Source organism: Vicia villosa, linkage group LG3 (genome assembly GCF_029867415.1).
Source record: "Vicia villosa cultivar HV-30 ecotype Madison, WI linkage group LG3, Vvil1.0, whole genome shotgun sequence".
NCBI lineage: Eukaryota > Viridiplantae > Streptophyta > Magnoliopsida > Fabales > Fabaceae > Vicia > Vicia villosa.
The window spans coordinates 34,727,456-34,742,589 of record NC_081182.1 but is presented as its reverse complement, the minus strand read 5'-3'; the positions used below and the strand labels follow the sequence as shown (position 1 = coordinate 34,742,589).

Below are 15,134 nucleotides of genomic sequence, written 5' to 3'. Positions count from 1 at the left end.
GATGATGAATCTGTGACTCTTATGATGAATATTGTTAAGAAGTTTTTTGCAGCCACTGGCCTTAATACCAGTCCAACCAAGTGCAAGGTTTATTTTGGAGGTGTGTCTGAAACTGTCCAGAGGAAAATTCTTGACATAACTGGCTTCAAGATTGGAGATTTACCCTTTAAATATCTGGGTGTGCCCCTTGCTAGCAGGACACTTACAGTGACTATGTGCAGACCTTTGATAGAGAAAATTGTAGCTAGGATTAATCATTGGACTGCAAAACTATTAAGTTATGCAGGTAAACACCAACTGATTAGAAGTGTGCTCTTTTCTATCACTAACTACTGGATGCAGGTATTCCCTATCCCTAAATGTGTTACTCACCATGTGGAGGCTATCTGTAGGAGTTTTATGTGGAGTGGTACTGTTGAGATAACAAAGAAAGCTCCTGTAGCTTGGGATAAGGTATGTGATCCTAAGAATGCAGGAGGCTTAGGTGTAACTGCACTACATGAGTGGAATCTTGCTACTATGGGTAAGTTGCTATGGAATATTCAGTCAAAAGCTGATAAACTGTGGGTAAAATGGCTTAATGCATATTACTTGAAGGGACAAGACTTTCTGAGTTGGCAGCCTAGGACAGGGTGCTCTGGTCTTATCAAGAAGTTGACTGACTGCAGGCATGCGATTACTAGTACATCCTACTGGCATGAAACTTTACAGACTGGCAACTATAAAACTTCCAAGATGTACAACAGCTTGCGAGGAGATAAGAGTCAGGTGGGCTGGAAGAAACTGTTCTTCAAAAATTTGTCTCGACCTAGAGCTCAATTTCACTTGTGGTTGGCCCTTATGGGGAGGATTAGTACCAAGACAAGACTCTTGAAATTTGGTGTGTCAACTGATTTAAAATGTGTATTTTGTCAGGATACTGAAACATTAGAACATCTGTACTTTGAGTGTTCATGGACCCATGCTATTTGGACTGAGTTGCTGCAATGGCTGGGCTACTATAGAAGACCGGTGACTTGGGCTCAAGAAATACAATGGGTTACTGCTGAGTCTAGCAAGAAGGGATGGCGAAGACAATTCCTCAAAGCTACTGTGACTGAACTTATCTATGGTATTTGGAAAAATAGGAATTCCATTGTTTTTGCAAATGATGTCAGGGACAACAATATTTGTATGGTTACTAAACAAATTGTAATTGCTAGGTGCTCTAGAAATAGTAAACTTAGCAGGCACATTTGGGATTTGAATCTTGTTGAGAGCATGTAATTGTCTGTTCGCTAGCCTGGATCTTTGGATTGGCCTATGTACTTCAATGTTTTTTGGGATAAAGTTGATTATTGATTCCAAAAAAAAAAAACTCTTTTAAATAAACATATTATAATATACTTAATTTATTATGTTTTTAAAAAATAACATATACTACATATATCAAAAATATAACTTATAGTTTATTCTATTTTTAAAAAATTATTATGTTTTAAAAAAGCAAATATTTCATACTTTTTTTGTTTTAAATAAACATTATATATATATATATATATATATATATATATATATATATATATATATATATATATATATATATATATATATATATATATATAGTATATTCTGTTTTTTAAAATTATTTTGTATATTATAAATATTTAATAAACTTAAATATTTTATAAAATATTTAATAAATTTATATATTCTATTTTATTAATATATTATAATTTTTTTTTCATATTATATGATTATTTTCCTAAAAACTTATATATTATGTTTTTAAAATATATAAAAATAATATATTCGTTTTAATAAAAAAAATACACCTAAAAATACTGTTTACCTAATAACTTATATACCTATTATATGATTAACTTATGAATATTTTCAAAATATATTATTATTATTGGCAATGTTTAAGAATTACAATGGTTCATATTTTCAAAAAAATAGTATGTTGTTTTGAAGGAAAAAAACCTATCAAATTGTAGGGGTATCAAATTGCCTTAGTTTACGAACTAGTGCGTTCTTTTACAAAACAGTAAAATTGTAATGGTTTTAAACTGACACAATTTACGAACCATTGTGTTGTTTCAAAAAACAATAAAATTGGCCGAGGGGTTTAAAAGTCATAATTTATTAATATCAGCTTTTCAAACAAATTGCACAAGGTAATCAATTGATCTAAAGGAGCAATCAATTTCTTCCTTTGAAAACATGATTTTATGCCTTTGAAAGATATTTAATGATAGCCTATGATACATGGTTGATGCATGGAAGTTTAGGAACATTAGAGATGAAAAGATGAATTATTTTATGAGCATCTAAAGTTTATATACATATGAATTGTCATTGTACGTTAATCTTCACGATTCAATCTTGATTTTCAAAACTTGTGCAATTTTGATACTTGATTTCAATCTTTTTCTTCTTTGATTTTTTTTCTATGATAAACTTTTGTCTTCATCAAAACTAAATTAAGATAGATGATGAACATATTCTTCACAAATAGGAGACATCAAATAAGTTTAAATGATTTTAACTTCTAATTAATTTTAGTTATATGATAGTATCAATAATTTAACGCTTAAAAAACATTTTGATACCAACAAATTATTTAATAAATTATTATTATTATTACTATTATTATTATTATATTAAAAGAATCTCAAGAAGCAAAACAAAGGCAGAAGAAGTGTCCAACTACCCAACGAGAGAAAAATAACAAAATAAAAAAACAATAAAAATACTTATAAACACCACCACCAAAGAGAGCCGAGTTAGAACTAGGGAATAGAAAATCAATATCATCAGAACAATATTTGCTAAAAGCACCAGATTGGGATCCTCGAGTATCTTATTCAAAAACTCTAAGACCACTATTAGCTCAGACAGATAATAGGGTTCCCAAGTCATGTATAAAAAGTACATGAAAAAATCATTTACCTTTAAGGTATTATTTTCAGGAAAATGCTCTTATATTCCATGTTTTCCTCACTTATTAGTGTTCATGAAAAAATATAGTAGTTTATAGATTTCTAAATAGTCCAAATTATAGTATGCCAAATCATCGTAAGGTCTCCTCTGACCCTCACCAGGCCTCCTATGGAAGTGAAAAACTCAGAGAGTAGGGTAATATGTGTATGTAAGATAGTTACCCTCCTAATCCTCCGAAAGATCATATTATAAAGATTTACCATCACATCAATGGTTACAAAAAAGTGAGAAGTGGACTCAACGAGCCATGCACACAATCCATTAGAAAGAACATTCAAGTTAAGAATGATCCTTTATCTATACAAATTCTCATAGGTAGAAATCATATCTCGAAGCAGCTTCAAATAGAAGACCACTACTCAAGAGGAAGCCCAACTACACCAAATAGAAGCCCAATTTGGTTCCAAACTATAAATAGAAATAAGAGAACCAAAATTTGACTAAAAATTAACTTTATAGGCAAATACAACAAAATAAACCTCATCCTCCAATGGACATCAAAACCAACAACCTCTTTCCAAGAAGAAGATAGTACCTAGAATAGCCAAAAGAGGACCATCAACCAACTCATGTTCATATTCAAACAAGGGTATTTTCCACTACAAATTATAAACTAAATTACCATCCTTCCATACACCACTTCCACCCACACTTCCCCTTATTTTGGTCTAAAACATGATAAAGCCTATGAAAAATAAGTTTTAGAAGAATATGCTCCACCCACGAGTCATCCTGGAACGACGTAAGCACATAATTCTCCTATCATATAATATTATCCACTAAAAGTCAAAGATATAATAAAAATTAGAATCTCCAAAAGAGACCCCACTTCACCAAGCAGAAGACCGATCCACTAAAAAGAGAAGAAAACACCAGATTCTCATATCTAGAAGATATGATAACCCACAAGAGGCCAAAAACACACGAGAGAAACCTCCACCTCCACTTACCTAAAATAAATAGGTTAGCTAATAGGATACTGCAAATACCAGGGCCACCAACTACTTAGGTTTATAAACAACAAACCATTGACCCAACAGGTTTTAACTTTACCATTCACCCTACCCCATAGGAACCTCCTATGAATCTTAACAATCTTCTCCCAAATTTTAACAAGCATATTCACAAAAGACAAGAAAAAGAAGTGAATTTCATTCAAAGCCAGATTAAGAAGGATCACTCTGCCCCCGAAGCTTACATATATGTGACTCTAAGAGAGAAAACACCTAGAAATCAGAGAGGTTAAACCTTCCCAAATGGCCTATAAATGTGAATTCTCCCCCACTACAAAGCCTTGGTACTTGAAGGAAAGGGGTGGTGATAACATTTAAAGAAATCACTAGTTAAATCCAAAAAGGTGGGATCAACATTAACCTCAACAACACTAATAATAGAAAAATTAACCCTGAGGCCAGACACAAGCTTAAACCCTTTTGAGGATGGATTTAATTCCAAAGATTATATATTGTAGCCTCGCTTAACAAAAATTATCATTGGCATATTGCAGGTGAGACATGGCTAAATCAGAATAACCAACTTTAAAACCAGTAAATGAGCTAATTACACAGCCTGACTTAGGAGACTACTAAGTCCTTCCGTAACTACCAGAAAAAGATAAAAAAAAGAGGGTTAAAAGGTCTCGTTGCTTCAAATTCCCCTGATTACTAATCTCCTTAATCGAGAACCCAATAACTAGGATATATAGATTCTCTGCAAACATATAGGCACACACCCTAGAACGCCACTTATCATTAACATCAAATCTAACAAACATACAGTCCAAAAAAACTCAACTAATGCAATCATAAGCCTTTTTGAAAAACCATCCTTAAGGATGAGACACTAATTCATCTAATTCATTTATGCTTACTACCCTATAAACCAAGATGAGCTTATCCATAGCCTTGGCTAACCTAGATGCCAATAGTTTTTTTAGAAGCTTATGAAGAGATTAAACCAAAGAGATGGGTAAAAAATCCTCGTATCAGAAAGAAGGGTCAACCTTGGGAATTAGAATGACGAAGAAGAAAGAGAAACGAGAGAGAAAGACGTGAAACTATGAAACTACTGAAACATAAGGCCTCGATCATTCATAAGAAAATGCCAAAATCTCTTTAAAATAAGAAATTGAACCCATAAGGACCCAAACTATATTTTCATCACACCCAGAGACCACCAGGTTAATCTTTGAGGAAAAAATGGTGAGATAGGAGTCTGAGTATCCTCCTGAGTAAAAGGTAAAAAAACCATCTAGATAATGCTGGTAAAAAACTTATAATACTTAGTTGTGAAAAACCTTCTCAACTACTGCCTAATCTCAGCCACACCCTCCAACCAAACTTCCCTAACACAGAGAACCGAGATAGGGTTTTTCATACTCCAATTATTACGCAAACATGAAAGAACCACATGTTAGCATCCCTATCTTTCAATCATCTCGCCTTAGACCTTTGGGCCCACTGAAATCTTTAATCCTAAACAAGGATCAAACATTTGTAGTGGCCCTCGTCCTAAAGGCAGATAACACTTTGTTCCACTTTCAGATTTAACTTATCAATCTCCTCTTAAGGGTATCAATATGGTGAACCAAGTTGTTAAAAACTTCCTTATTCTAACCTTTCAGGACTCCATTAAGCATCTTAAGCTTTTTTTATAAGGGTATCAATATTTTTTCATTTTTCTCACTTACTCTCTATCTCTATCCTCCCCTTATTGTTTATTTTTTTAACGTCATCTGCAGTGTGCTAAACTTACAGTTTAACTGTCTCACCTCTCGGGACTTACGACCTGGACCACCCATTACCAACAGATACCCTTAAAGAAATTCAAAGTTCACTTTACCTTTAATATTATTTTCACCATTATGTTTATATTTATTAGGTTTACCGTTAATATTATTATTTTCATTACTGCGCGCACCTTCTAATATGATATTAGAGCCAAATTAATGTGAGATATTATACTTACATTATCTTGTAATAGAGTTTTTGTAAAAGAAAAACAATTATTTTAAATTTGTGTTAAATATGTTTAAAGTCCCTATAAAATTATGCATTTTCACTTTCCATCCCTCCAAAAAAGTATGTTAAAAATCGTTCATCTAAAGTTAGGAATTTTAAATTTTAGTCTCTCTTGCAACTTAGTGATGGTTTTTACAACTTAACGAATGAATTAACAACATTTTTTAGCGACTAATTAGCGACTGAATTATTGACGATTTTAGCTGGAGAGACCAAAAATTAAAATTCTTAACTTTAAAGAGATGATTATTTAACAAAATTTTTTAGAAGAACGAAATATAAAAATATCTAATTTTAAAAAAAACTCTAAAATATTTAACTCTTCTTTAATTATTTTACCGTTTACTTTCTTTTATCGAAATAGTTATTTTTAAGGGGACAACTTCTCTACCCATCAGAAAAAGTTGAGAAAATAACACCACTGAGTGACAAGAAGATTACAAACAAAATGGACAAAAAAAAAGAGAATCTTAGAGAAGCTTTTTCTTGAAGAAATGAATCATCATTTTTTTAAAGTAGATTTAATTAGTGACGATCTAACTAAAGAATATATAATTGTCTTATTCATACAGAAGATTAAAACATGACACTTAACTAGTTGAAACAACAATTACGTAAACAAAAAATCAACGGATACATTAACTTAATCCAAATACTAATCAGTGATCTGCAGTTGGTCATTAGGTTTTATCACGGACCACTTGTTTACACGTGAGCCAGCCTTCTCTGCCTGCACAAATTCATACAGCGAAAAGAAACACACATTAATTAATACCATAAAATATATATTAAACTAAAAAGTTACATAACATAATTAAAGTTTAAATTGAAGTGTATAAAGTATACCTCTTTTTCCCAATCACACCGTACTGTTATTATGATGAGTATCAATGTTTGGATTGTTGTACCACCAAATATCATCCCACCCCATATGCCCTAATGTCACCATATATGTATGTTAACATATTATTCAAAGTTGAAACATAGTGTAACTAATTAAGTGATCCTTAATATATTATTACTTACTTTAACACCAGTGTTGAAGACCCATCCCATGATAATTCCAAGTGGGAGTCCAATTAGATAGTAGCATCCAATATTTATGTATGCCACAAATCCCTGCCATCCCGAACCAACAGCTACACCTGCAAGCATGCATGCAATTTTATAATCAATTATTAAAATGAGGTACTTTTTGAATTAAGCTGGTCGATCCTTTTTTACCTGATAGAACAGGTTGAACACTGTTGAGAAGAATGGTGACTGCTAAGAAGATTGACATATCGTTAACAGCTTGAAGAACAGAAGGGCTCGAGGTGAAAATGTATGCAAACTGTCTCTGAAATATCATTATGAGAACACAGAAGATTAATCCAATCACCGTTGATTGTATCACTGCTACTTGCATTGCAAATTTTGCTGATTTTCCTTTTCCCGCTCCAAGTTCGTTCGCCACCCGCACCCTGCAATTTGTGTCATCACTTGATAACTTTCATTTGAAAAATGATATTGTAAAAAAATATAGGCTAAACAAATAAAAATTGCATACCCGGTACCAGCAAAGAAAGCAAGAGGAATCATCATTTCCCATCCATTTATAGTCATACTGCAAAACCAAGTAAATCTATCACACTCCTCAAACACTAATAAATATAAAACATGTAAATCAAACCCAAAACATTCAAATACTCATAACTAATAACTTACCATACAGACAATGCATCCACAGCAACAGTGGCATTTTCTAACTGACCAGTCATAAGCAGTAATATCCTATAATACCAATTCTCTAAACAAAGCATCACCCCAGAAGCAAAAGAGAGTTTGAAGAAATCCCAAAGACCAGAAAATGCTTCCATTGAAAAACCATTCCAAGTCAAAGGACAACCCCCACAAACAATGTAACCAAACATCCCAAAAACCAAAAACCACCATGAAACATCCAAAGCAATAGCAGCACCAATAAGTCCGAAATCCCAAACATAAACAAACAACCAACTAGTTACTACATTCACCAACAAACCCAACAGAGAAACGCATGCAATCACACTTGTTTTCAGCTGGGACTGTAGAAACCTCGTAAGAGGAAACTGAAACGCAAAACTGAAATGCAAAGGTATAAGCCATATAGCTACAATACCACTCGATTCCGCCACGTCATCAGGTTGTCCTATAAGTTTGAGAAATGGAGTAGCAAATACATAGCATGGTAACAGAAGAAAACAACATACAAAGAGAACAATCCATGATCTTTGTAGATATATTCCTAACATGTGATGTCGTTTTGCACCAAACGCTTGTCCGCAAAGTGTCTCCAACGCGCTTGCCATTCCCAACTGTATTTTCCATAAACATCACATCTTTGAAACAGAATATCAAGAACAGCATAAAATAATGTTAGGATTAAGAAGAAGGGCTTACGAGGAGGCCGAAGTTAAAGCCAACGATGACGGTGTTGGCGATGGTGATGGAGGCCAGTTGAACTTCACCAAGGTGACCGGCGAAGGCTTGACTAACCACGTTCATAGTGAATGATGCGATGCGGCTGAAGATAGCGGGACCCACTATAAGCCATAGTTTCTTGGTTTCAATCCATAGCTTCTTCCCGAATGTTTCTTCACCTTCTTCCTCCTTAGGTTGAATGGATGAAACTTCTTTTGGCAACAGAGATTGGATAAGAGTGTCACTAATATCATTGTCTCTATCGATGCTACCCATTGTTTGTGATATACTAGAAATCTAGAATAGCTTCAAGAAATGAATTATGCTGTGTGTGCCGATATATATATAAATAAGAGTTAGGTGCACGATTCTGAAATGAATTGTTATAGACAAATGAAAAGGACAAAAGGTTTGTTTTCAAATACATTAAAATTTTGTTTTTATGTGTTTAAATGCATGTAAGTTGTAGAATATGATGAAAATTAATAAATATAGAAACAGATATTTTTAGGATATTACATATGATATTAGCATTGTAACCAAAAATTAAAACGGTGCTTCATGTCCTTGTTCATCTAATAGAGTTCAAAATATTGGCAAGTAATTGTTTAGAGAATTCTTTATAGCTGCATAGAATTATATAAATTTATTTAAGACCTGCCATTTATATTTTCGGAAAATAGTTGATGGATGGACTAAAATGATTGATAGTCTTCCATTTTGAGTTTATATATTGTTGTGCTAATTTGGAAAATTAAATTGTTATATTTCGAATTAAGGAAAAGAATAATTAAGATTTTTTTCTATTAACACATTAAGCATATTCAATTACAATGAAATATTAGGTGTGGTTTATACTATTTACTAAGAGAATTTTTTCACCCACCTCCTAACCTTCTTGCCCACCCCTGGTGAATTTACCACACTACCCCTTGTTTCGGAAGTTCATTTTCGAAAAGGTACTTTTTTTTTGTAAAAAAGGTGTTTTCGGAAATGTATCTCCGAAAACGTGTTTTTTTTAATATAAAATATTGATTTCGGAGATACATCTCCGAAATAAAGTTACTTTTCAGAAAAATGTGGTGTTTCAGAAGTTCATATCCGAACGCACCCCCCTTGAGGGAATTCGGAAATGAACATCCGAATTTATGTCTGGACAGAATCAAAATGAAAAACAACAACGATTCGCTTTATTTAATCGGGTGAAGATTACAACGATAATATTACTGTAAATTAAAGTTACATATTGTTGAACACGGGTAGGTGGGGATGAGTCAACATTTTGATAACGTCGTCTGCCGATCTTTGAAGTTTCGCGTCCAACTCGATCGGGCCTTTCGAAGAAAATCGGTCGAACGTTGTCCACAAAACCGCTAAATCTTCGTCGTTCTTGATCTCAAAAGGTGTGAACTTAATGCCTCCCTCGTCGTTAAGCGGTGGCGAGCGGTACTCGAGCTTGACAACCTTTCGATTCTCGGGATAGCGCAAAAGCGTGTTGAGCGACGGTATCAACTCCGCAAACGGCGTGTCGCGCGAGAAGCGAAATTGGAACGGCATCGGGTAGCCGGTTTCAAAGTAGACGAATGCTAGGTGGGGGTAGGTTTGTTTCATTTGTGTTTTGTGGTGTGAAGAGGATGAAGAAGAGTGTGTAGTATTTATAGACTTATTGGAGCATTGATGGCCCAACAAACCTTATCCTGCCTCAGGGGACATTTCAGAAATGAACTTCCGAAAATAGGCTCCAGACATGTATATTTCGGAAGTTCATTTACGAATTATGCAGAAACAGACTTAAATTTTACATTTTGTTGATTGCTTAGTGTGTTGTGTAAATTGAACAAATGAAATTGACATTAAACATAAATTAGACAAAGATGACATAAAACATACTTATATTATATATGTATTGAATCGGTCCGATTTTACATGATAAACAACAATACATACAAAAAATGATCGTTACAAACAAAAACGATCCGGAACAAACTAAAATTCACCGAACCAATCGGTGGATCCTAAGTCCAAAATAGGCACATTCTTCGACCGCTCTCTATTTTGCTCGCGCTCTTTGCTCATCATTTCTTCAAACTCCGCCATTCTCGAAACGAACGGATCCGGCCAAGTCTCCGCTTCATTTGAACGATGTGCCGTCCATTGACAAGAAGTAGCCGGTATAGGACAACCCGGTTTCAAAAACACTTGAACGAAGTGCCGCGATCGTAGATACCCGATGCATATGATGCGGCCCGACGCGTCCAACGACGGCCGACTATGAAGTGGAAAGAAAGTCTCACTTAGCCCAAACCTCGTCAAATCGACGCACACCATATCATATGCACTTGCTATAAGATGACCCATCTCGGGGAATGACATCCACTTCGAAACCGGAGCGATACCGGTAAGTGATGGAACAAGTGCATCATGAATTTTTGCAAACTTTTCTTGATTTTCATATAGTCGGCCGTAGATGTCCCGATAGGAAGTCAACTCCGCAATGAGTTCCCGTCGGACTAAAGTGTGATTATTTTCCCCTTTACCGAGCAAACCCGCAACGGCCCGATATCCACAATTGCCTTCGCCTCCAACATCAACGATGTTATCGATATATTTGTGCATAAAAAGTGGCATCTCATCAATGTAGACAATCAGTGATTTTTTGATCGGCGGTGTGCGAGGTGGCTTCGAAATACGGGCTCCTTTGTTACCACTACACTTAGACTTCGGTGTCTCTTGAATTTCCGGGAACGATGCATCAACATGTTCAAAGTAGGAAGGAGATCGTTTTGTTGACGTGTCATCTTGTGTAATTTTGGACTTTTTCGGTGCACCTTTCGTTTTAACCGGTTGAGATGGCGGTTTCAAATCGGTGGTCTCCGAAAATGCGATCTTTCGCAATTGTTCTTTTATGTGCATTTCTGTTGTGTCGTCCGCTTTAGCAAACTTCTCCATTATCACTTCCAACTCGTCGGAGATGGTGATTTTGGAGTCATTTTCCTTCGGCGGGGCAAAATCATCAAAACGAAGTTTCTTCCAATGGTCGGCTACCTCATCCATGCGTATTGGTGAATTCAACTCCTTCTTTTTTGAAATTATACAAGCACACGGAAGGCCGTATGTAGTTCTAATGGTGCACCCACATAAAGAACTATCCGTCCCCGTGGTCTCCGACCGCTTAGCTTCATGAAACAAAAAATTCAAACCCGTTCGAGATATGTTGTAAATCAATTGGGAGAATAGAATTTGGCCCTTATACCGGTGTTCCATAACTGTCTTGCTCCGACCGAACGATGTTTGAATTTCATTGTGTTGATTTTCAAGCATTTGGTTCACGGTGTCCCATCCCCGACACAAATCTCCCTTGCTATCACCCAACCACCTCTTGAAGACCGCATGTGCGGATTCAACTCGGTTAGTCGTGGTGCAACCAAGATGTCTAACTCGATTTGTCCAAGCGCACACGACTTTTTCTCTAACTTTGTCAAGAATGGTGGATTCGATGTAATGACAAAATGTCCTAATGGAACCACACAAAGACCTAAAGTGTACCAATTTCTCGGTATACACCTCTTCGGAGTGTGCATCCAAAATTTCCTTCCATGTCGACATTATCCTTTCAACCACAACACCGGCTTTGATAACTTTACCGTTTTCATCCGGCCTATCTTTTGTCCCAACCGCGGGTTTCAACTTACTTCTCACGTTGCAAGTTATGTGATACCGACAAAGCAACGCGGTCGATGTCGGGAAGACGGTATCAACCGCATTCATCAAAGCATTGTCCCGGTCGGTGACAATGACATTTGGCATAACCTCTTGATCAACTAACAAAGACTTGCAAATTCCCAAGGCCCACGTAAAGTTGTCTTCTTTTTCACACTCCAAAAAAGCAAACCCCACCGAATAAGTCTTGTCCGTCGAGGTCACACCGACGATCTCTAGAAGAGGAAGCCTATACTTGTTTGTCTTGTACGTCGAATCTATGACTAGAACGGTTGGAAATGTGTTGAACAATTTGATACTTTCGGGATGAGTCCAAAAAATATCACGCACGGTAACTTTGTCCTCGGAGGTTTGGAAGCTTGAAACATAATTGTTATCGCCTAGAAGTTTCAAAAGTTGTTGCATTTCCCACCGAGGGCCCATATTTAAAACCTTGAGATTGTGTCGTTCATTGTAAACTTGCTTGATATTTGAAACGCTATCCGGTTTCTTACGCTTCAAATCGGCAAGTATGTTGCGAGGCGCCACTTTGACTATCGTTAGGTCCGATAACACTTTCCTCTCTTCGCGGGACAAACGACACGCCATTGGATGTCCGTGTAACTTGACATCCAAGGCATGATTATGAATTCCACAAATTACGGTTAACCGCCACAAATCATCAACCCTCCGAGTAGCACGCAACTTAAACGGACAACTGCACTTTCTCGATCCCGTGTCCTCGTGTTTTAGCACCCGGTTTGATTGTACATAACTACCACCCCGTTCGCAATTCAAAACAACGAAAGCTTTCCGCCTACTATTTCCGTTGTCCGACCTTAAAATAACAATTCCAAATCCATGTTTGTTAGCTTCCTTCCGAACCCAATCAATCAATTGTTCGCGACTACCGAAGCTCCGATCATTTGTAAAATGTTGTCGAACATCGACCGCATTGATCATAGGAGTAACGTCAATAACCGGATCGTTATTAACGTTGACAATTTCCGGAACTAATACTCCATCGTCTTGCACAATGTTGTCCGGATGCACCATACCTAACAAATGAATAAATTAGCAAAATTGGCCAAAACTGTTTTTTTTAACTGCCAGGGCATATTTCGGAAGTTCATTTCCGAAATTTTTTAGGTAATATATTTCGGAAATGAACTTCCGAACCATATTAGTTTTCAGCATAAATTTGTTGAATCAATGTAGTGAAATAGGGGATGAAATGAGAGATGTTTACCTGAAATTATAGCTTTCTATGCTCCCTTTAACGTGATCAACGGTTTGAAACTTGATTTTAGGCCGAAAAATTGATGGAGATTGATTGGGTTTTAGAGAGGGTTTTGAGAAGTTTTGGAGAAAAATGATGAAATAGTGAAGGAGGGAAATTTGTATATGCAGCAACAGTTTCGGAAATGAACTTCCGAAAATATGCACGGATTTTGAATTTTTTTTACTTCGGAAATGTATCTCCGAAAACACCAATTTTTGGGTGTTTTCGGAGATGCATTTCCGAAGTAAAAAAAAAATCAAAAAAAAAAAACTTCGGAGATTCATCTCCGAAGCAGGGGTAGTTTTGGATTTTCGCTGGGGGTGACCCCCATAGGGAGGTGGGTAAAGAAATTTTCTTTACTAATGAAAACATGACAAATTTATAATTTCCTCTTACACATTAATTTTAATTGTTTGTGGTCATATGACTTTTTTAAATTATTTTTTCATCTCTAACTCTAAATTTTTACTTCAAACAATTACATTGAAGTACAAAATCTTTTAAATACTGTTCTTAGTTCTATTCATGTATTTAAAATATATTTATTCATGTTAGGATTATATTAAAGTTTTTAGACAATTGAATTCATATTTTTATTCATTTTTAGACAATTGAATCCATATTTTTATCATTAATTTTTTTTAGACAATTGTCTAAAAATGAATAAATATATTCCTTATACTTTTTTTATAGATAATTGTCAAAAAATGAATAAATATATTCTTTATACTTTTTGTGTCTCTGTTCTCCTTATACTGTTCTTAGTTCAAACAATTATATTAAAGTACAAAAAGTTAAAGTCACGAAAAATATAAGGAGAACGGAGACACAAAAAGTATTAAGTTAGGATTCAATTGTCCAATCAACAACAATCCACAACATCTAAATCGAGAAAAGAACAATACAAAATATCACAATCACACCAAACAAACGAAAAAATAGGGGAGAAAAACCACACCACCTACATACAAAAATAATGTTCATGTATGAACAATATTTGATGACTTCTCCGATGTTGATGAGAAGAGCTCGCATTTTTAACTTCATTGGTGAAGGCCAATGACGACCTTATATGGAGGATTTTTCGTTGGATCCCCTTATTTCCCTTCTCCCAATGTTCTCTTTTATACTCATTTTATCAAGACAAAGAAATAATAATATTATTTTAAATGTCCATTAAGGGTCATAATCTAAGAAATATGATAATTATGGTGTTATTTAACATGTTTGGACATGCTAACGTCATATGGTAAATGTTCATAAATACTTTGTCTACAAACAACTTGTTTGAAGGTGTACCTGGCTCATGTTGCTCTTTGGTCGGCTAGACTTTCTTGGTCGGACAGGATGTTACTCAGTGGTTGGGATGAATGTTACAATGTGATTGGGCTCATGATTCTCTTTGGCCGGTTGGGCATTCTTGGTCGGACATGACATTACTCCGTGGTAGGGCTCTCTTAGCCGGACACGGAGTTACTTAGTGGTCATACTCTCTTGGTCGGACTGGATGTTACTTCGAGGTCGGGGTCGCTTGGTCGAGATGAATGTTTAAATCTATGGTCAGGTATTCTTGACGGAATGGATATTACTTTGTGACCAGGTACTCTAGACCCCAAAATTTTAATATTTTTAATTAGTATATATATTTATAAGGAGAGACTTATGTTATTCCATGAAAAACAATGGTAAATTATCCTTATTACTTG

The 15,134-nt window shown here is 35.3% G+C and overlaps 1 protein-coding gene across 1 annotated transcript; it reads right to left on the bottom strand.

Moving 5' to 3' along the window:
• Nucleotides 1-6,600: 6,600 nt before the first annotated feature.
• On the bottom strand, nucleotides 6,601-8,767 carry LOC131660957 (protein DETOXIFICATION 27-like). The gene is made up of 7 exons (XM_058930334.1): nucleotides 8,427-8,767; nucleotides 7,713-8,341; nucleotides 7,555-7,611; nucleotides 7,230-7,468; nucleotides 7,032-7,150; nucleotides 6,852-6,941; nucleotides 6,601-6,735 (listed from the first exon to the last, which is right to left on the bottom strand). The coding sequence occupies exons 1-7, from the start codon at nucleotides 8,721-8,723 to the stop codon at nucleotides 6,661-6,663; spliced, it is 1,506 nt and encodes a 501-aa protein (XP_058786317.1). The 5' UTR covers nucleotides 8,724-8,767; the 3' UTR covers nucleotides 6,601-6,660.
• Between the last annotated feature and the right edge of the window lie 6,367 nt (nucleotides 8,768-15,134).

What these genes read in the sequence shown, in the direction of transcription:
- LOC131660957 (XM_058930334.1), bottom strand. Translation starts at nt 8,723, where the DNA reads ATGGGTAGCATCGATAGAGACAATGATATTAGTGACACTCTTATCCAA. An exon ending in GCTTTCTTTGCTGGTACCGG is followed by an intron (nt 7,469 to 7,554) that starts GTATGCAATTTT and finishes CACAAATTGCAG; the next exon opens with GGTGCGGGTGGCGAACGAAC. An exon ending in GGTGTGATTGGGAAAAAGAG is followed by an intron (nt 6,736 to 6,851) that starts GTATACTTTATA and finishes GAATTTGTGCAG; the next exon opens with GCAGAGAAGGCTGGCTCACG.